The 21,322-nt window shown below is 45.2% G+C and overlaps 1 protein-coding gene across 4 annotated transcripts in view; it reads right to left on the reverse strand.

The window, feature by feature from the left end:
- scn5lab (sodium channel, voltage gated, type V-like, alpha b) overlaps positions 1 to 21,322 on the reverse strand; it is a 480,040-nt gene that overhangs the window by 201,020 nt on the left and 257,698 nt on the right. For all 4 annotated transcript variants that reach the window (XM_072254130.1, XM_072254129.1, XM_072254125.1 and 1 more), the window contains exon 15: positions 7,006 to 7,244. In XM_072254130.1, coding sequence (XP_072110231.1) covers positions 7,006 to 7,244 — 239 coding nt within the window. The remainder of the gene's footprint in view (positions 1 to 7,005; positions 7,245 to 21,322) is intronic.

Here is a 21,322-nt window from a genome sequence, read left to right on the forward strand (position 1 = left end):
TTTAGTTTGGAGGAAGTGGGAGGAGCCAAAGGAGAAATTATTAAGAGTAAGGACTAATTGTTGTGGAGGGAGGCTGTGATTATTATTATCCAGTGTACCGAGCTACAGTGAAAACCTTGGTTTTGCATATCATCGGCTCAGATCATTTCATCACAACACTGCATTGAGGTAGAACAATAACAGAATGCAGAATAAAGTGTATCAGTTACAGCGAAAGTGCAGTGTAGTCAGACAATAGGTGCAAGTCCATGATGAGGTAGATAGTGAGGTTGAGTCCACTTTATCGCAACTAGGGGATGGTTCAGTAGGCTTGTAACGGCAAGGCAGATGTGGTTCTTGAGACTCGAGGTACTTGGGTTTCAGATTTTTGTATCTTCAGCCCATTGGGCGAGAGGAGAGGTGTGAATGGCTGGGACGGGGTGGTCTTTGCCTACGTTCACTGCTTTACTGAGGCAGTGAGTGGTGTAGACAGAGACCGTGAAGGGGAGGCAGTTTCGTGTGAATGGCTGGGACGGGGTGGTCTTTGCCTACGTTCGCTGCTTTACTGAGGCAGTGAGTGGTGTAGACAGAGACCGTGAAGGGGGAGTTGTTTCATGTGATGTGCCGAGCTGTGCCCACGACTCTCTGCAGTATTCTGCAGTCAAGCACGGAGCACTTACCACACTGTGCCGTAATGCATTAGACAGAATGCTTTCTGTGGTTTCAAAGGCTGGATAACATTGAGGAAAGTAGTTTTAAATGTAGGTGGTGGGCAGGTTCACAAAAGACCATAAGATCAATTAGATTTCGGAACAGAATTGTGTCAGTTGGCCGACTGAGTCTCTTCCACTATTCAATCAAGCCTGATTTCTTTTCCCTCTCAACTCCATTCTCCTGCCCGCTCCCCATAACCTCTGACACCCTGACTAACCAAGTACCTATCAACCTTGGCTTTAAGTGTACTGACTGAGTTGGCCTCCACAGATTCACAGCTCTCGGGCGAAAGAAACTCCTCCTCATCTCTGTTCTAAAGGGACATCTGTATTCTGAGGCTGTGCCCTCTGGTCCTCGACTTCCACTATCGGAAACATCTTCTCCACATCCACTCTATATTTGATAGGTTTCAATGAGAACACCCCTCATTCTTCTAAACTCCAGTGAGTATGGGCCCAGAGCCATCAAACACATTAACCCTTTCATTCCCAGGATCATTCTCGCGACCCTCTCCAATACCAGCACACAGTCCAATAATGTGGCAGAAATCGACAAGTGAAGGCAGTTGAGATCCCTGAACACTTTACTAGTACGGTAAGGACAGGGAGAAGTTCACCAGGGGCAGAGTACAACAGGGGGTAACAGTATTATAGCAGGTAGAGCCAAGGCCTCGCATCTCCAGCAACCTGTGTGCGATCCAGACCTTGTCTGTTGCCTGCGTGGAGTTTGCAAGTTCTCTATGGGACCACATGGGTTCGCTCCGGGTGTTTTATTTTAGCTAGAGTCACAGCACGCAATCGCGCCTTCCGGCTCTTTGGGTCACATTGTCCAGCAACTCCCGATTTAAACCTCGCCTAATCATGGGACAATTTACAATTAACCTTCTAACAGGTTTGTTTGTCTTTGGACTGTGGGAGGAAACCGGAGCACCCGGAGGAAACCCGTGCATCCCATGGAGAGGGCGTACCGACTCCTGACAGGGGACACCAGAATCGAACTCCGAACTCTGATGCCCCGAGCTGTAATAGCGGTGTGCGACAAATAAGCATGGATCATGAGGTTAACTGGAAAAAGTAGAAGTCGAGCCTCCTACAGGGAGGTGGGACGGTGCTACGAAGCCAATCTCTTCACCCTGAGCAGGACATTAGTCAAGACTCTCTAAACTCACCTACCACAAACAGGGTGCCCAGTACATCTCCCCTTTCATTCTGGTGAGCTGTTGTGGTGGTTTAATGAGAAGCCTGGTGTGCGAGTGAGTGATGGAAGTGGGGTGTCGGAGGTGGTATTGATGGGAATGTGGAGAGAACAAAATGGGTTAGAGTAAGATCCGTGTAAAAACTAATGATTGGTATCAACTCAGTGAGCTGAAGGGCTGTTTCTGTGCTGTAGTTAGATATAGTTTGATGAAGTCGGGGGGGGGGGGCAAGACTCGATGGGACGGAACAGACACAATGGGCTGAATGGCCTAATTCTGCTCCTATGTCCTATCGCAAGCTGAGAGTGGAACCAGAGGATACAGCTGAGACCTTAAATGAATTCTACTCATCTGCATTTACTACAATAAGGACATTGCAGCTGAATGGGATTCCAGAAACAACTCATAAACAGGAGGGGATATCAAAGATCAAAGTAAATTTGTTATCAAAGTACCTATATGTCACCATGTACAACCCTGAGATTCATTTCCTTGCAGGCATTCACAGTACAACAAGGAATACAATAGAATACAACATACAAACTTCATGGTTGGGCGCTGTTATTACAGCTCAGGGCGTTCCAGAGTTTGCAGTTCGATTCCGGCACCGTTCTGAAAGGAGTCTCTCTACGTCCTCCCCATGGTTTCCCCCTAGTGCTCCAGGTTCCTCCCACAGTCCAAAGACATACCGGGTAGGTTAACTGGGCATTGTAAATTGTCCTGAGATTGGGTTGTCAGGGTTGGAGTAGGGTTGTGCTGAGGTGGTGTGGCTCGCAGGCCCGGAAGGGTCTACTCTACGTTGTTTTACTAAATAAATAAAACAAAAACAGACAAACAACGCATGTGCAAAAGAAGACAAACTGTGCAAATAGCAAAAAAAAAGTAAATAAATAATACTGAGAACATGAGTTATAGAGTCCCTGAAAGATATTATATGTCCTTCAAGACTGGATTTGATATAAACTGGAAAAGGTGAAGAAAAGATTAATGGGGATGCTGCCACAACTACAGTATTTAATTTATTTTTATTTAGAGATGTAGCACGGTAACAAGGTCATCCAGCCTAAAAAGCTCGTGCCTCCCATGTGACCAGATAGCCGATTTGAATTGGCAGGCACTGATTAAAGATAGTCAGCATGGTAGGTCGTGTCTAACCAATCTTAGGGAGTTTTCAAGGAAGTTACCAGGCAAGTTGATGAAGGCAAGGCAGTGGATGTTGTCTACATGGACTTTAGCAAGGAATTTGACAAGGTCCCGGAAAGAAGGTTGGTCAAGAAGGTCCAGTTGCTTAGCATTCAGGATGAGGTAGTAAATTGGATTAGACATTGGCTTTATAGGAGGAGCCAGAGAGTGGTAGTACATGGTTGCCTCTCTGACTGGAGACCTGTGACTAGTGGTGTGCTTCAGGGATCAGTGTTGGGTCCATTGCTGTTTTGTCATTTATGTCAATGATCTGGATGATAATGTGGTAAACTGGATCAGCAAACTTGCGGATGACACCAAGACTGGGGGTGCAGTGGACAGTGAGAAAGACTGTCAAAGCTTGCAGCAGGATCTGGACCAGCTGGAAACACGGGTGGAAAAATGGCAGAAAGAACTGAATACGGGCATGTGTGAGGGGTGACTTACCCGGTGAGGAGTGTGATCTGCAAATACAGATCCATAATTCCTTGAAAGTGTTGTCACAGGTAGATAAGGATCATAAGGAGAACTTTTGGCACGTTGGCCTTCATAAATCGAAGAATTGAGTGAAGCAGTCATGGGGAGAACATACAAACTCCTTACAGACAGTGGCATAACTGAACCCAGGTTGCTCGTGGTACAATAGCATTACTCTAACCGCTGGACAGCTGGGACTTTATTCAATGGAGTGCAGGAGATTGACAGGTGAAATTATAGAAGTGTATACAAATTATGAGGGGCTCAGATAGGAAGAACGCACAAAGCCTTTTAACCAGGATTAGGGAATCAAGAACCTCAGGGGACAAGGTTTAAGGTGAGAAGGGATAGTTAATACCACACTCATCTATTGAGATGTTCCCACGACCAATGATCTCACTTTAAGAACTCTTTATCTTGTTATTTCACACTCTCAGTAGTTATTTGTATGTTTGTATTTGTATTTGCATAGTTTGTTGCCTTCCGCACTCTGGGTGATCTTTCATTGATCCTGTTTACAGTCACTATTCCATAGATGTGCTGAGAATGCCTGCAGGAAAAAGGCTCTCCGGGTTTGTATGTGTGTACTCTGATAATAACATTTACTTTGAACTTTGAAGTTCCTATTTAAATAAACTTGAGGGGAAACACTTTTTAAGCAGAGGGCGATCAGTATATGGAACGAGCTACACGAGGAAGTGGCTGGGGCAGGTACATTAGCAAGACAGTTGGTCGTACATGGATTGGAAAGAATTAGAAGGATATGATCAAAATATATGTGCAAGAGTGATGAGCTTAGATGTGTAACTTGTTCAGCTTGGACCAGTCGTTTCAGTACCATAAGGCCCTTTGGCTCTATGACTCTAGGAGGCAAGGGAGATGTGTTCTGGCACCATGGATTAATGAAGTCCTGCAAATGTGGCATCTTTATTCAGAGGTGACGGCAGGTAACTACAGGTCTGTGGGTCTAAAAGCAGTGGCAATGAAGGAAACATTTCTGAAAGACGGCATTTAAGTGCAATGGGAGGAGAGGCAGAGTTCTCTTAAGGTTATCCAGCCTGGTTTTGTTTAGGGGTGATTGGGTCTGATTAGAATGAATGTACTTTTTGCAAGAGGCAATTAAGTGAATCAGTAGTTGATATAGTTCAAGGCCTTTGCTGAAGTCCTGAATGAGGGATTGACCTAAAATGCTCGAGCAATTTCACAAATGGGATTGGAAATAGGGTGATAATCAAGGGTTGTCAATATGACTGGAAACTTGTCAGCACAGGTATTGATGTTGGGACCCTTGTCGTTTACTACGTATGATAGCAATCTGGACGTGGTGTAGAAAGCATGGGAAGTGTGACCCTGTACCTGCTGGACTTTCGAAGAACGAGGGAACATCTCATTGAAACCTACTGGAAATTGAAAAGCCTGGAAAGAGAGGAATCGAACCCCAATCTTACAGCTTCGTGCTAAGTGCTACAGTACTGTGCTAGCTTGCCCTACGTACTGCACAGTATATGGAAGGGCTCTAGGGAGCACTGAAGAACAGAGGGATCATGAACTACTTGTCCAAGGATGCTTGAAGTCAGTAGTATTGGCAGATAAATTGCTTAAGGAGACCATTCCATCAACCATGATTGAATGGTGGAGCAAACTCGGTGGCTGAATGGCCTAATTCTGCTCCTACGCCTCATTGTCTTCAATGGAATACTTGCTTTCATTATCCACAACAAGTACATGGAAGTTAGACCATAAGATATAGGAGCCGAATTAGGCCATTTGGCCCTTCCAGTCTGCTCTGCCATTTCAACATGGCTGGTCCATTTCCCTCTCAACCCCAATTTCCTGCCTTTTTCCCGTAACCCTTCACACCCTGACTAATCTGGAATCGATCAACCTCTGCCTTAAACACACCCAATGACTTGGCCTCCACAGCTGCCTGTGGCAACAAATCCACAGATTCACCACTCTCTGGCTTTAGAAATTCTTCCTCACCTCCGTTCTAAATGGAAGTTTATCTATTCTGAGGCTGTGCCTTCTGGTTCTAAATGTCCCCACCATAGTAAACATCCTCTCCACATCCGCGCTATCCAGGCTTTTCAACATTCGATATTCACGGTTATGATATGGCAATTCTGGCCACTGCCCTGCCATCCCGGAGTCATCAAGGGCCCCAGAACTCTCCTTCCTCACCTCCTGAAGAATCCTAGTATATTTCACGTTTTGAGGTTTTAAGACATTTAATTTGTTATCTACCACGTCATATGACATGGGTGATCATGGCCTTTCCAGGACCATGATTGTTCTTGGCAAATATTTCTACAGAAGTGGTTTGCCATTGCCTTCTGGGTAGTGTCTTATCAATACTTTTCAGAGATTGTCTGTCAGGTGTCAGTGGTCGCATAACCAGGACTTGTGATCTGCACCGACTGCTCGTACGACCATCCACCATCTGCTCCCATGAGTTCACGTGACCCTGATCAAGGGGGAGGGGCTAATCAGGTGCTACACCTCGCCCAAGGGTGACCTGCAGGCTAGCAGGGACTGAATAGGCTGGGTTTGTTCTCCACAGACTGCAGAAGTGCTAGAGGATCAACACAGACAAATTGGACTGAAAGCCCCACTTCTGTGCTGCATGTTTCTAAAACCTGATGTTTTTCCAGTCTTCACACATGAATATATGCAATATACATACCCCCTGCACAAAAATACAGGGGCACCTTGTATAGCACAGACACAAATCTAATGCATGTATCACATCCTTGTTTTCACAGACACAGATATACACTAACACTACACACAAATACACACATCAACCACACACACGCACTAACCCTCCATCCACACACATGCACTCGTACATACACCAAATCTCTTGTACGCATGCACCTGTGGCATGTACTGACACAATGTGTGTGACTGTAGGCATACACACAGACTCACACATAAACAATACAGTACATTTTATGTATATAAAATTATGAGGGGTATAGATAGGGTAAATGCAAGCAGGTTTTTCCCAGTGAGTTTGGGTGAGACTAGAACTAGAAGTCATGGGTTAGGGGTGGAAGATGAAAGATTTAAGGTGACCATGAGGGGGAACATCTTCACTCAGGGGGTGGTGAGAGCGTGGAACAAGCTGCCAGCAGAAGAAGTGCATGTGGGTTCGATTTCAATATTTAAGAGAAGTTTGGATAGATAGATACATGGTTAGGGGGGATATGGAGGGCTATGGTTGATGGGACTAAGCAGAATAAAAGTTTGGCATAGACTAGATGGGCTGAAGGGCCTGATTCTGTGGCGTAGTGTTCTATGACTCTATGACAATATTCACACACAGAAACTTATGTACATAATGCAGATAAGCCCACACAATGCACATGGTACACACAAACAAACACACACACATGATACTGGATTTCTCTGGAACTTCCCCAGACAGAAATTCTGATGTGCTCCTTACGCCTTACCAGGTTCCCCACGTAGAGCAGGTTGTTGAACTCGTCAGACATGGGCTGATGCTCCATTGCCATGAAGATGGTGTTCAGGACGATGCAGATTGTGATGGCCAGGTCCAGGAAGGGATCCATCACTATGTACTTCAGTAACTTCTTCAGCTTCATCCAAAGCGGACAGCAATTCCAGATGAGAAACGTTTGTGAGAAGTAATACCAGCATCGAGGATATTTGAGGCGAGACCCTTCAAGCTCTGGGGAATAAGGTCAGGATGGAGGGTTAGTGTTAGGCAGTGAACTGAAAGTACAATTGCTGACCACTCACTGTGGCCCCAGGCACATCACTAGTGGAACATTAAGGAGGACCCGATGAGCAAAGGAAGTTGAGAGGTGACACGATAGAGATTTACAAAATTATAACAGCCAGAATCTGTTTCCCGCTGAAGGAGGGCCTAAAACTACAGGGAAGAGGTTTGATGTGAAAGGGAGAAAGCTTACATATAAGTATGCCTGCTGGCAAATGAATCTCAGGGTTGTATGTAGTGACATGTATGTACTTGGATAATAAATTTTACATTGAACTGAACTTAAAAGAGATCCGAGGGGTAATTTTTTCATACAAAGAGTGGTTGGTGCTTGGAATGAGCTACCAGAGGAGATGATGAAGGCAGGAGCGATAACAAGATTTAAGATAAATCTGCACAGGTACACATCAAGTATCAGGCTTCTGGCTTCTGAACAGGTGTGGATAACTTCACTCACCTCAAATCTGAACTGATTCCACAACCTTTAGGCTCACTTTCAAGGACTCTACAGCTCTTGTTCTCAGTATCTATCTATCTATATAATACACATATCTATATCTGTACAAATATAGATCTTTCCAGTTCTGGTGAAGGGTCTTGGCCTGAAACATTGACTGTTTACTCTTTTCCATAGATGCTGCCTGTCCTGCTGAGTTCCTCCAGCATTTTGTGTGTGTTCCTTTGGATCTCCAGCATCTGCAGATTTTCTTGTGTTTGTAGAAGGAAAGGATGAGAGGTTTAGGGAACCATCAGAAATATTGAGGCCCTGGTTGAGAAGGAGAAGGAGATGCATAGCACACATAGGCAGGTAGGAAGAAATGAGATATTTGAGGAGTATAAGAAATGCAAGAGAACGCTTCAGAAGGAAATCAGGAGGGCCAAGAGAAGGTTTCAGGTTGCTCTATCAGACAAGGTGAAGCAGAATTCCAAGGGCTTCTACAGATGTATTACGAGCAAAAGGATTGGTCCTCCAGAAGGACCAATCGGTCCTCCAGAAGATCAGACTAGTCTTCTAGGGGATGGAGGGCATGTTAAATCAAATCTTTGCAGCTGTATTTAGCTGGGAGATGGACACAGCGTCTATAGAAGTGACGGAAAGAAGCAACAAGGTCATGGGCCCTATCCAGATTACAGAGGAGGAGCTGTTTACTATCTTGAGAAAAATGAGGTGGCTAATTCCCCAGGGCCTGATAAGTTGTTCCTTTGGACTCTCTGAGGGCTGGTGCATAAATTGCAGGGGCCCTAACAGAGATATTTAAACCATCCTTAGCCACAGGTGAGGTGACAGAGGATTGGAGGATAGCCAATGTTGTTCTGCTGTTTAAGAAAGGCTCTAAGAAAAAGCCAGGAAAGTTTAGACCATTTACCCTGACGTTAGTAGTGGGTAAGTTATTGGAAGGTATTCTAAGGGACAGGATATGTAAGTACAGTGAATTCTGGTAAATTGGGACTCATCAGGACCTATACATTTTGGCCCAATTAAGCTGCTGCCCCAAATAGCCAATGTTTCGTGGAAACAGTTAAAAAGGTATAAAAAAGACAAACTCCTATTTAAATAAGTAACAAATTATGTATTTAAATGAAATGCATAAAAAAGAACACTATCAATACTACTACAGTACCATAAAACTGAGTGACTGTAAATGAACAAAATCAGAGCAGACATCTTGTGCAGATAGTGGACTGCCTTCAAACAGCACTTTCAAAGATTGCATCCTCCAGATATTCATTTTAATTGGAACATTCCAGATAATTGTCGATATTTCAAATTCTTCGTAGTTCCTAACTTGTTGAAGTAGTGAAATCATTTCATTTTCATTCCTGGCTGTTTCTGGCATCTCCAACCCTCAATGCTTGAAACCTCAGTGAGCAAAACAATTCTGAATTGTTTTACAGTTTATTACTCAACAACTATCAGTGACAACAATCTCTGCTTTTTGAATACATGCAAGTGATGCTATTTAAAAACTGTTCCCTCTAAGCAAGGTGTAGTGTCTAACAGCCACTTGATGTGCACGCAACTGATGCTGGCTAAAAAATGCTCTCCCGCTCCAATAAGCAGCATATTGCCTCAAACAAACGAAGGGAATCCCGGCTACTTTCTCAATTTGTTTTAAATAAGTGGTCACGCTGATTAACTGATGGCCCAGTTAACAGGAGTCCATTGTATTTGGATAAACTTGTAGACAGGGACTGATTAGGGATAGTCAACTTGCCGTTGTGTGTGGTAGGTTGTGTCTAACCAATCTCATAGAAATTTTCAAGGAAATTACCAGGTAAGTGGATGAAGGCAAGACAGTGGATGTTGTCTATGTGAATTTAGCAAGGCGTTTGACAAGGTCCCGCATGGGAGGCTGGTCAAGAAGGTTCACTATCTTAGCATTTAGGACGTGGTACTAAATTGGATTAGACAGTGGCTTTGCAGGATATGGGATTAATGCAGGCAAGTGGGATTAGTGTTGACAGGTGTGGTCAGCACATATGTGGTGGACCGAAGGGTCTGCCCCTTCAGCAGTCAATATCCCCTCCTGAAACCCATCAAGGAATTGGTGCAGCATTCCCAAGACACTGGAATGGGGTTGGTGCAGTTGTCAGACTAGCAGAGACCAGAGTTCCGATCCCACTACTGCAGTGGGGGGGATTTGAGTTCGGTTATTAACCCACTGGTTTGGGTGGCGAGGCGGAGATACGTCTCTACCAAAGGAGGTGTGAAGTGTTTCTTCTCTCCACTAGCATGCAGGTCACCCTTGGGCAAGGTGTAGCACCTGCTTAGCCCCGTGGCCAACCACACTCACCCCCCACCACCGGGATCAGGGTCATGTGAAGCCATGGGAGCAGGTGGTAGCGGAACTAGCTAAAAAGCAAATCAATGACACCCAAACACTAATCTCTCCGACCTACACCAAATCCATATCCCTCCATCTTCCTTACATCCGTGTGCCTATCCAAGCGTCTCTCAAAAGCCTCAAATGCATTGGCCCCTACCACTATACCAGGCTTTCTGAGTAAAAAACTTACCCCTCACATCCCCTTGATCCTAACCCCTCTCACCTTCAATGCATGCCATCTGTTATTACATATTTTAATACAGATATTCTCTGTTCACTCTGTCTATGCCTCCCTAAACCTCTATCAGGTCTCCTCTCAGCCTCCGATACTCCAGGGAAGACAACCCAAGTTTATCCAGCCTCTCATGATAGCACATGCCCTCTAAACCAGGCGGCATCCTGATAAACCTCTTCTGCACCCTCTCCAAAACCTCAAAATCCTTCCTATAGTGGGACGACCCGAACTGAAGGTAATAATCCAGATGCGGCAGGTGTGTTAACATTTAAAAGGCATTTGGACAGGTACACGGATAGGAAAGGTTTAAAGAGATATAGGCCAAATGCAGAGCAAGCCTGAGTGGGGATTTTGGCCATGGATCAGCTGGGTCAAAGGACCTGTTTCTGTGGAGTCTGACTCTAAGGAGCGATGCCTCAAAAAGGCAGCATCCATCATTAAGGACCCCCATGACCCAGGACATGTCCTCTTCTCACTGCTACCATCAGGAAGGAGATACAGGAGCCTGAAGGCCCACACTCAACAATTCAGGAACAGCTTCTTCCCCTCGGTCATCAGATTTCTGAATGGACATTGAACCCCACCTCACTTCTTTTTTTCACTCCTTTTGCACGACTTAATTTATTTTTTTGAATATACATATATACTTCTTACTATAATTTACAGTTTTTATGTATTGCACTGTACTGCTGCCACATAACAACAAATTTCACGCCGTATGCCAGTGATATTAAACCTGATCCTGATTTTGATTCTCTGTTTTAAAATTCCAAAAATACCTTCAGGGGATGAAGCAACACACATCAAAGTTGCCGGTGAACGCAGCAGGCCAGGCAGCAACTCTAGGAAGAGGTACAGTCAACGTTTCGGGCTGTACCTCTGCCTAGAGATGCTGCCTGGCCTGCTGCGTTCACCAGCAACTTTTATGTGTGTCGCTTGAAATTCCAGCATCTGCAGATTTAACTCGCGTTTGCATTCAGGGGATGATGTCTGTGGTCGGTATGTGACTCCAGGCCAGTCCCTTTGGTTGGCTCCAACATGGGCCCAGCAGGTCAAAGTAGTTGTGAGTGGCTCACCTTTACCTTCTGACAGGATCATTGCAAGTTAAACCCCAAAGAAGAATCCAGAGCTGGGGTCCCTAAGGCAGCCCTATGTAGAGTTCCATAATGAATGGCAGCTCCTGCAATGCCAGACTGTATTGGCCTCTGCTGTTGCTTTGGACTCATCAGCTGTGTGGAGAGTGGGAGCCTGCCACATGGGTAACAGCTTGTTCTCCCTATCAAACTGACCTGGCTTGCATATCACATAGACAGCTGGCACTCAACATCCATGGTCGACCCCGAGCAGTGGAGGCCCTCCGACAGATGGAGAACTGATACTGCATGTCTCCCAGCTCCATGGACTAGGGTTCCATGTCAACCTCAGAACCTGAGTGGAGTTTGCACGCTTTTCCATGACTGTGTGGGTTTCCCCAGGCACTCCGGTTTCCTCACAGCCCCAGAGACTTGTTGGTGGCTTAAGTGGCGACAGCCAATTACTTCCCAGTGGAAAATAGGGGAGTTAGTGGGCAGGTGAGGGAGAATAACTTGTAGGGAAGCAGAGGATTAAGGAGGGAAGAAGAATAGGGCAGATTCCATCATCGTCAGCCTGTTGCCACTCCCAGCTTCTGGCACTAGTCCCGCTCCTCTGTACCCCATCAGCTTATCGTCCTACCCTCATCTGGATCCACCCTTTTCTTCCACCTTTTATACTGGCTTTCTGCCCTCTATCTTTAAGTCCAGATGAAGGGTCTTGAACAAAACTTTGATTGCCCATTTTCCTCCACATACGCTGCCTGCCTAGAACTTGACGTCATGGGTTAAGGGTGAAAGGTGACATATTCAAGGGGAACACGAGGGGGAACTTCTTCACTCAGAGGATGGCGAGAGGGGTACAAAGGGCCATGGTTCAGGTGCAGGTGGACGGGACAAGACAGAATATAGTACAGATGAGATGGGCCGAGGGGCCTGTTTCTGTACTGTAGTGTTCTATGACTCCCAGAATTTCTCCAGCTCTTTGTGGATAGCTCCATACTCCGTTAGCAGTCTCTTGTGCCTCCAGAATAGAGCTTCAGAATCAGGCCACACTTCGAATACTGTGAGCAGTCTTATCTAGGCAACAACGTGCTGGCATTTGCGAGGGTCTAGAGGAGGTTCACGAGAATGATTCCAGGAATAAAAGAGTTAATATATGAGGAGTGTTTGATGGCTCTGGGCCTGTACTCGTTGGAGTTTAGAAAAATGGGGGGAGGGGGAGGTTTCTTATTGAAACCTATCGAGTATTAAAAGGCCTAGACAGAGTGGATGTGGATAGGATGTTTCCTATTGTGGGAGAGTTTAGGACCAGAGGGCACAGCCTCAGAATACAAGGGCATCCCTTTAGAACAGAGATGAGGAAGAATATTTTTTTAGCTAGATGGTGGAGAATCTGTGGAATTCGTTGCCACAGACGGCTGTGGAGGCTAAGTCACTGGGTTCACTTAAAGCGGAGGTGGATAGGCTCTTAATTAGTAAGGGTGAGAAGGCAGGAGAATGGGTTTGGAGGTGTAGTAAATCAGTCGTGACGGAACGGCAAATGGCCTGATTCTGTTCCTATGTCTTATGCTGAGTTCCTACAGTATTTTCTGTGCGTTACTGAAATGAAAGTAGCAATGCCCTTTTCTATGTGCCGAAGCTCACTTCACACACTCCACACTCAGCCACGTGTTGACAAGATGCTGAGTGAGACCCGGAGAGATAAAAGGTAACTCTAAATGGTTTTGTTTGGCAAAGCAGCTCCTATTGATTATGGTGCTGCGGCTCAAACCCACTAATCAGTATGTCAGCATCATCACAGTGGTGGTCTTCGAAGTGTGAGACCTGCATATTATCTGACTCTTTATTTGCCAATAAATCAGGTTACGGAAGATACACGAGGAGAAGCTAAAGCAGGGAGATGATTTCAGCCGGGAGGAGTAATTAGAATATTTGTTCACCAACGTTCACACAAAAACCCAGCATAGATTTAATTTTACTTCAGGGCACCACCAACCCCGCACACAACAATGCAGAGCTTTACAGAACAAAAGGACTGTGTTTGTTAATTAATGCTACAAAGCCGATTTCCCTGTACATATCCATTCAATGGTATTTGTCTAGATTTATCTGTAATGCATAGAATTACACAGGATTACATAGAATTACACAAGAAAAGTCCATTCATCTCAGTCCCAAATTTCTACTGATGTACCATGTTTCTAACTGGTTGTATCACGAGCTGGTATGGAGCAGCCAATGCACAGGATCGGTAAAAGCCGCAGAGGGTTGCAAATCCAGCCAGCTCCACCATGGACACCGAGGACATCTTCAAGAGATGATGCCTCAAAAAGGGAGCGTCCATCATTAAGGATCACTATCACCTCTTCTCATCGCTACCATCAGCGAGGAGGTACAGGAGCCAGAACAGAGACACTTAACATTTTAGGAATAGCTTCTTCTCCTCCACCTTCAGATTTCCGAACCCACAAATTTTTCTCACCCCTGGGGGTGGCGTGTATGTGCATTTTTCCCTCGTCTCAGGTCCACTACCAGAGGCCTGGGAGCTTGAGGATTCTGCGCAGTAGCCTTGCTGTTCCCAGCAGTGCGCTCTTCTGGACCAAGATCTCGGATGTCATTCCCGGGATTTGTTGGAGCCACTCTCTCAGTCCTGGTGTCACAGCCCCTAGTGCTCCTATTACCACTGGACGACTCAGGCCTTAATCTTCCACATCCTTTCTATTTGCTCTTTCAAGCCCTGGTATTTCTCCAGCTTCTCATATTCTTTCTTCCTGATGTTACTGTCATTTGGGATTGCCACATCTATTACTATTGCTTTCTTTCTGTTCCTTGTCCAGTATTACTACGTCTGGTTGGCTGGTCAGTACCTGCTTATCAGTCTGTGTTTGGAAGTCCCAGAGGATCCTAGCTCTGTCATTCTCCAATACCTTCTCAGGTGTTTCCCATTTGGACTTGGGAGTGTCCGATCCACACTCAGCACAGATGTTCCTGTACACAGTTCCTGCAACTTGGTTGTACCATTCAGAGTATGCTGCCCCTGCCTGTACCTCGCACCCTGCTACTACATGCTGGACAGTTTCAGCGGATTCTTTGCACTGTCTGCATCTTGGGTCTTGTGTGGTGTGATAGACCCCTGTTTCTATTACTCTTGTGCAGCCAAGAGCAGCAATTCTGTGCTGTCCCTCAGCCCTGCCATTTCCAGCCATTGGCAGGACTTTCTTATGTCAGCCACTCTGATACCTGGCGATGGTCCATCCTGTGCAGTGGCTTGTCCTGCCATGGCCTCTGGTCCTCTGGCTCAGCTTCACCCACTTCCATTTCCATGTCCCCTGCCTGCTGTCTGAGGTCTTCTCCTAGCAGGTTCTCCATAGGGACCATCTTCCCGACATACTCATGGATGTTTCACATTTCTTCCAGGACTGTGGCCTTGACACTTCCAAGTCCCCGTACTCCTTTATTCCAGTGAGTGTACATTTGCTTGATGTTGGACTTGGGATGGAATGCTCCATACATTGTTAGTAGTTTCTGGACTGCAATGTCAGTAGCTTCCAGTTTGTTTCTTGGCCAGCACACTTTTGCGGCTGGGTATCTGGTAGGGTGAATGTATCTTGTTCTTCCCATTCAGCTGGCCTTTTAGGACCTGTCTCGCTCTTTGGAGGTACTTGGATGTTGCAGCCTTCCTCGTGTCCTCATCGTGGCTTCCATGGGCTGCAGGAACCCCAGGTGTTTGTAGCTGTCCTGTACATCTGGTATGTGGCCTTCAGGTAACTCCACTCCTTCAGTCTGGATGAGTTTGCCTCTTGTCACTACCATCCAGCTGCATGTTTCCAGTCCAAATGACATCCCATTTCTCTGCTCTACACCCTTGTCAGGTGGATTAGCGAGTCAATGTCCCTTTCATTTCTGGCATACAGCTTGATGTCATCCATGTACAGGAGGTGGGTGATGGTCACTCCAGTCTTGAACCTGTACCCACGTCCACTCTTTGAGATGATCTGGCTGAGGGGGTTCGAGCCTGTGCAGAACAGCAGTGGGGATAGTGCATCACCTTGGGATGTCCCACATCCGGTGGACACTTGTGCTATTGGCTTTGAGTTAACTTCTAGCATTGTCCTCCAATGGCCCACTGAGTTCTTGATAATAAATTTGCTTTGAACTTTGTAATTTATAGTATATTTTATATACTGTATTCCAATGTACCGCTGCCACAAAACACATTTCACAAAGTCTGCCACTGATAATAAACCTGATTCTAAATTTATTCTCCAATCGAGACTTTGCCTGTGAACAATCATTGGTCACTGACCGATAAAAGGAGATAATGATGAAAACACTCAGCAGGTCAGGTCGACAGGAGGAGAAGATAGCAGCGCGCCACGTGCGTGCAGCTTTCCGGTGAAAATGATATCGTATCCATTAAGTAGGGGCCATGGGCAATTCTAATTTGATGGAGACAGACGTGAAAGCACAGAGGAACACCTGGAGAAATTTCTGAAACGCCCGTTTGCTGCCGTTGTTACTGGGCGATCGAGAATCTCCGGAGGGTAGGCCCCAAAATCCCTGGCTTTGCCTGCTGCTGGCGACTGAGATTGAGGTCGAATCGTTCGGATAGAGATGGTGCTCGGTACTCGGTGTCAGAGGGCTGATCGGAGGCTTGAAGTTTTCCGACGACTCAGTGTCGGACTGTGGTTGGGCATGGCAGGGAGAGTTGTCTTCCTTCTCCCGTCTGCGTGAGATGTGGGACTTTCGAGAGACTTTGAACTTTTTACTGTGCCATGGACTGTTCTTCATCAAGTTATGGTATTGTTGCACTGTTGTAACTATATGTTATAATTATGTGGTTTTGTTAGTTTTCTTAGTCTTGGTCTGTCCTGTGTTTTGTGATATTCACACCAGAGGAATAAATGTATCATTTCTTAATGCATGCATTACTAAATGACAATGAAAAGAGGACTGTGTGTCCTCATAATCTAATCTGTGGAGTGATGTTGTGATCTGTGGAACTGGACTCTCTGACGGTGGTGTCTGAAAAGAGGACGCTGTCCAAGTTACATGCCATCTTGGTCAATGTCTCCCATCCACTACATAATGCACTGGTTGGGCACAGGAGTACATTCAGCCAGAGACTCATTCCACCGAGATGCAGCACAGAGTGTCATAGGAAGTCATTCCTGCCTGTGGCCACCAAACTTTACAACTTCTCCCTTGGAGGGTCAGACACCTTGAGCTAATAGGCTGGTCCTGGACTTATTTCCTTATTTCCTGGTATAATTTACATATTACTATTTAACTATTTATGGTTTTATTACTATTTAATATTTATGGTGCAACTGTAATGAAAACCAATTTCCCCCAGGATCAATAAAGTATGACTATGACTATGAGAGAGAAACAGTGTCAATGCTTCAGGTCAAAGACCCTCCACTGAAGTTCTGACTCTGGGTCTCCAACGTAATACGTTAACTCTTTTTCTCTTTCCACAGGTGGTGCCTGATCTGCTGATTGTAGAGTCAAGGCATCATAGCATGTCAACAGGCCCTTCGGCCCAACACATGCATGCCAACCAAGCTACATGACTGAACTAATCCCATTGTCAGCTTAATGCTTCCAGCACCGAAGGAGAATGTGAATCATGCACAGGCAGAAGAAGGAGTTGCTGAAGGATGGGAACCGGAGTGCCGGAACAGTTCGTGGGGAGGTTGTGGAGGCAGATGTTGGTACGACGTCAGACAAAGTTAGGAATCAAAAAGTTGAGCATGGTGCGACTGGTGTCCTGAGCTGGGTATATTCCAATGTAAGAAGTAATGTAGGAAAGGTGGATAATAGTGCTGAAGACGAGGTAGGTGGTTTACAAACAGAGGCAATGTGTAGTGAGTTGAGGCTGTTGATGGGGCAAAATTGCAGTCAACAGGATGAGTTGCAATGTAAAAGCCGGACAAAATTGAAAAGGACAAGGTGTTTGAATCTGCACAGTATACGGAATAAGGTAGGTGAATTTGCAACACAGTTGCAGATTGGCATGTATGATGTTGTAGGCATCACTGAATCATGGCTGAAAGAAGATTATTGTTGGGAGCTTAATGTCCGAGGATACACATTGTACTGAAAGGACAGGCAGGAAGACAGAGGGGGTGGCATTGCTCTGTTGGTAAAAAAAAAATGGTAAAAGAACCCTTAGAGGAAAGTGATCATAATACAAAAATAAGCTAGCCATTAATATTAAAGAGGATATCAAAAGTTTCTTCAGATACATAAAGTATAAAAGAGAGGCGAGAGTGGATATCAGACCACTGGAAAACAGTGCTGGCGAGGTAGTAATGGGGGCAAAGAAATAACGGACGAACTGAATAAGTATTTTGCAACAGTCTTCACTGTGGAAGGCACTAGCAGTATCATGGAATTTCCAGGTATCAGAGGTCGTGAAATGTGTGAAGTTACCGTTACAAGAGAGACAGTTCCTTGGAAACTGAAAGGTCTGAAGGTGGATAAATCACCTGAACCAGATAGTGTACACCTCAGAAATCTGAAAAAGGTGGATCAAGAGATTGTGGAGGCATTAGTAATGATTTCAAGAATCACTAGATTCTGGAATGATTCCAGAAGACTGGAAAATGGCAAATATCACTCCACTCTTCAAAAAGGAAGAGAGGCAGAAGAAAGAAAACTGTAGGTCGGTTAGTCTGACCTCAGTGGTTGGGAAGATGTTGGAGTCCATTATTAAGGATGTGCTTTCAGTATACTTGGTGGCACATGATAAAATAGGCTGTAGTCAGCATGGTTACCTCAAGGGAAAATTTTGCCTGACATATCTGTTGGAATTCTTAGAAGAAATAACAAGCAGGATAGACAAATGAGAAAGGAGAATTGGTTGATGTTGCGTATTTAGATTTTCCGAAGGCCTTTGACAAGGTGCCACACATAAGGCTGCTTAACAAGTGATGAGCCCAAGGTAATACAGGTGTCCCCCGCTTTTCGAACGCTCGCTTTACGAAACCTCACTGTTATGAAAGACCTACATTAGTTTCCTGTTTTCGCTAACTGAAGATGTTTTCACTGTTACGACAAAAATCAGCGCGCGATAAAAGGCAGCTCGCGCCCCGAGCAGCCGCTCTCCCCCGGATTCGGAACTGCATTCTCGCCGGCATTGCTTAAACACATGCCTGTGAGCAGCCATTAGCAAGATGAGTTCTAAGGTGTCGGAAAAGTCTGAAAGAGCTCGTAAGGGTGTTACACTTAGCATAAAACTAGATATAATTAAGTGTTTTGATCGTGGTGAACAAAGCAGGGACAATGTGAGTTTGCCTTGTGGAAATTGACGAAGATGATGTTGAAAAGGTTTTGGCAACCCATGACCAAGAACTGATAGATGAAGAGCTGATGCAATTGGAAGAGGAAAGGATAACAATCGAAACCGAATGCAGTAGCGAACTGAACGTGAAGCAACTGCATGAGATTTTTGCTGCAAGGATAAAGTACGACTTTAAATTTGAAAGGGTATGAAGGTTTAGGGGATATTTGCAGGATGGTTTGAGTGCTTACAAGGAACTGTATGATAGAAAAACGTGCGAGGCTCAGCAGTCAAGCAAGCCTTCCATATCAGCCACAGAAGACGACGAACCTCGATCTTCGACATCAAGACAGGCAGTCATAGGAGAAGATGAGCTACCTGCCCTAATGGAAACAGATGACGAGATGACACTCCAGTGTCCCACCACCCCAACCCCCAGGCCCCGGACAGATACCGATTCGTGGAGAATGCAGCGGTAGCCGGAAGGCACACGGCACATCTTTAAGAAAAAAGCCGAAATAAACATGCTAATTAATTAGGTGCCACCTGACACGTAAATGTCGGCCCAGATCAAAGGCGATGGAATCGGCAATCGCTTCTGATCTGGGCCAACAATTACGTGCCGGGCGGCACCTAATTAATTAGCATGTTTATTTTGGCTTTTTTCTTAAAGATGTGCTGTGTGCGTCCCGGCTACCGCTGCACCCCAGCATGCTTCGCGGATCGGTATCGGTCGGCGTCCCGGAGGGTGGGGGCCACTGCACCACCCAAACTCCGACGACTCAGTCTAACACACCATCATCAGTGTGCTCGGCGTTGTCTTCCTGATTCCCGTAAGTGATACTACACTGTACATACATTATTTCTACTTTATAAAGGCTGTGTATTTTTACGTGTTATTTGGTATGATTTGGCAGCTTCATAGCTTAAAGGTTACTAGAGAGAGTGTTCTTGCCAGCAGCGCTTGCGTGAGATTTTCTGCCGAGAGCACTTGTGTGAGATTTTACCGACAACAGTGCGGCAATGATTGTGGAAAAGTATTTCTACTTTATATAGGCTGTGTATTTATCATATCATTCCTGCTTTTACTATATGTTACTGTTATTTTAGGTTTTATGTGTTATTTGGCATGATTTGGTAAGTTATTTTTCGGTCTGCGAATGCTCACCAAATTTTCCCATATAAATAAATGGTAATTGTTTCTTCGCTTTACGACATTCCGGCTTACGAACCGTTTCATAGGAACGCTCTACCTTCAGATGGCGGGGGAAACCTGTACAGGAAAGATTCTAGTATACATAAAGCAGTGGCTGATTGGTAGGAGGCAAAGAATGGGAATAAAGGGAGCCTTTTCTGGTTGTCTGCCAGTGACTAGTGGTGTTCTACAGGGTTAGGACTGCTACTTTCTATATTATATGTCAATGATTTGGATGGTGGAGTTGATGGATTTGTTGCAAAGTTTGTAGACAATATGAAGAAAGGTGGAGGGGTAGGTAGTTTTGAGGAAGTACTTAAGATACAGGAGGAGAATAGGCAAAAAAATGACAGATGGAATACAGTGCCAGGAAGTATATGGCTATGCACTTTGGTAGAAGAAATGAAAGGTTGACTATTTTCTAAATGGAGAGAAAAAAAATTGAGGTGTAAAGGGACTTGGGAGCCCTTGTGCAGGATTCCCTAAAGGTCAATTTGCAGGTTGAGTCTGTGGTGAGGAAGGCAAATGCAATGTTAGCATTCATTTCAAGAGGACTAGAATATAATGTTGAAACTTTATAAAGCACTGGTGAGGCAGTATTGTGAGCAGGTTTGGGCACCTTATCTTAGAAAGGATGTACTGAAACTGGAGAGGGTTCAAAGGAGGTTCACGGAAATGATTCCAAGATTGAATGGCTTGTCATATGAAGAGCGTTGGATGGCTCTGGGCCTGTATTCACTAGAGTTCAGAAGAATGAGAGGTGACCTCATTGAAACCTATCAAATAGTGAAAGGCCTTGATATAGTGGGTATGGAGAGGATGTTTCCTATGGTGGGAGAGTCTAAGACCAGAGGGCACAACTCAGAATAATGGGGCATCCTTTTAGAACAGAGATGAGGAGGAATTTCTTTAGCCAGAGTGGTGAACCTGTGGGATTTGTTGCCACAGGCAGTTACAGAGGCCAAGTCTTTATGTATATTTAAGGTAGAGGTTGACAGGTTCTTGACTGGTCAGGGCATGAAGGATACGGGGAGAAGGCAGGAGATTAAGGCTGAGAGGAAAATCGGATCAGCCATAATGAAAAGGCAGAGCAGACTCGATGGGCCAAATAGCCTAATTCTGTTCCTATATCTTCTGGGTTTATGGTCTTATATTGCTCTATGACTGTGATGCTATTTCCCCTTCTTGCTCTCTTTGCAGAGTTGGCTGTGTTTTTACTGAATTTCGGGATTCAAGGTGTTAATGCAATTTAGAGAGTAGAGATCTCCCACTGCAGTGTTAATTCCCAACAAATATCCGCCTCCCAAAATCAACAGAGCAGCCCAATCTTCCAGCCAGCAGAGGAAAGCAGTATTAAATTGTGATCTTCAAACACAACCTTATTACATTTGAGCTTCTCTCTGCTACA

The sequence above is a fragment of the Mobula birostris genome, chromosome 3 (assembly GCF_030028105.1).
Source record: "Mobula birostris isolate sMobBir1 chromosome 3, sMobBir1.hap1, whole genome shotgun sequence".
NCBI lineage: Eukaryota > Metazoa > Chordata > Chondrichthyes > Myliobatiformes > Myliobatidae > Mobula > Mobula birostris.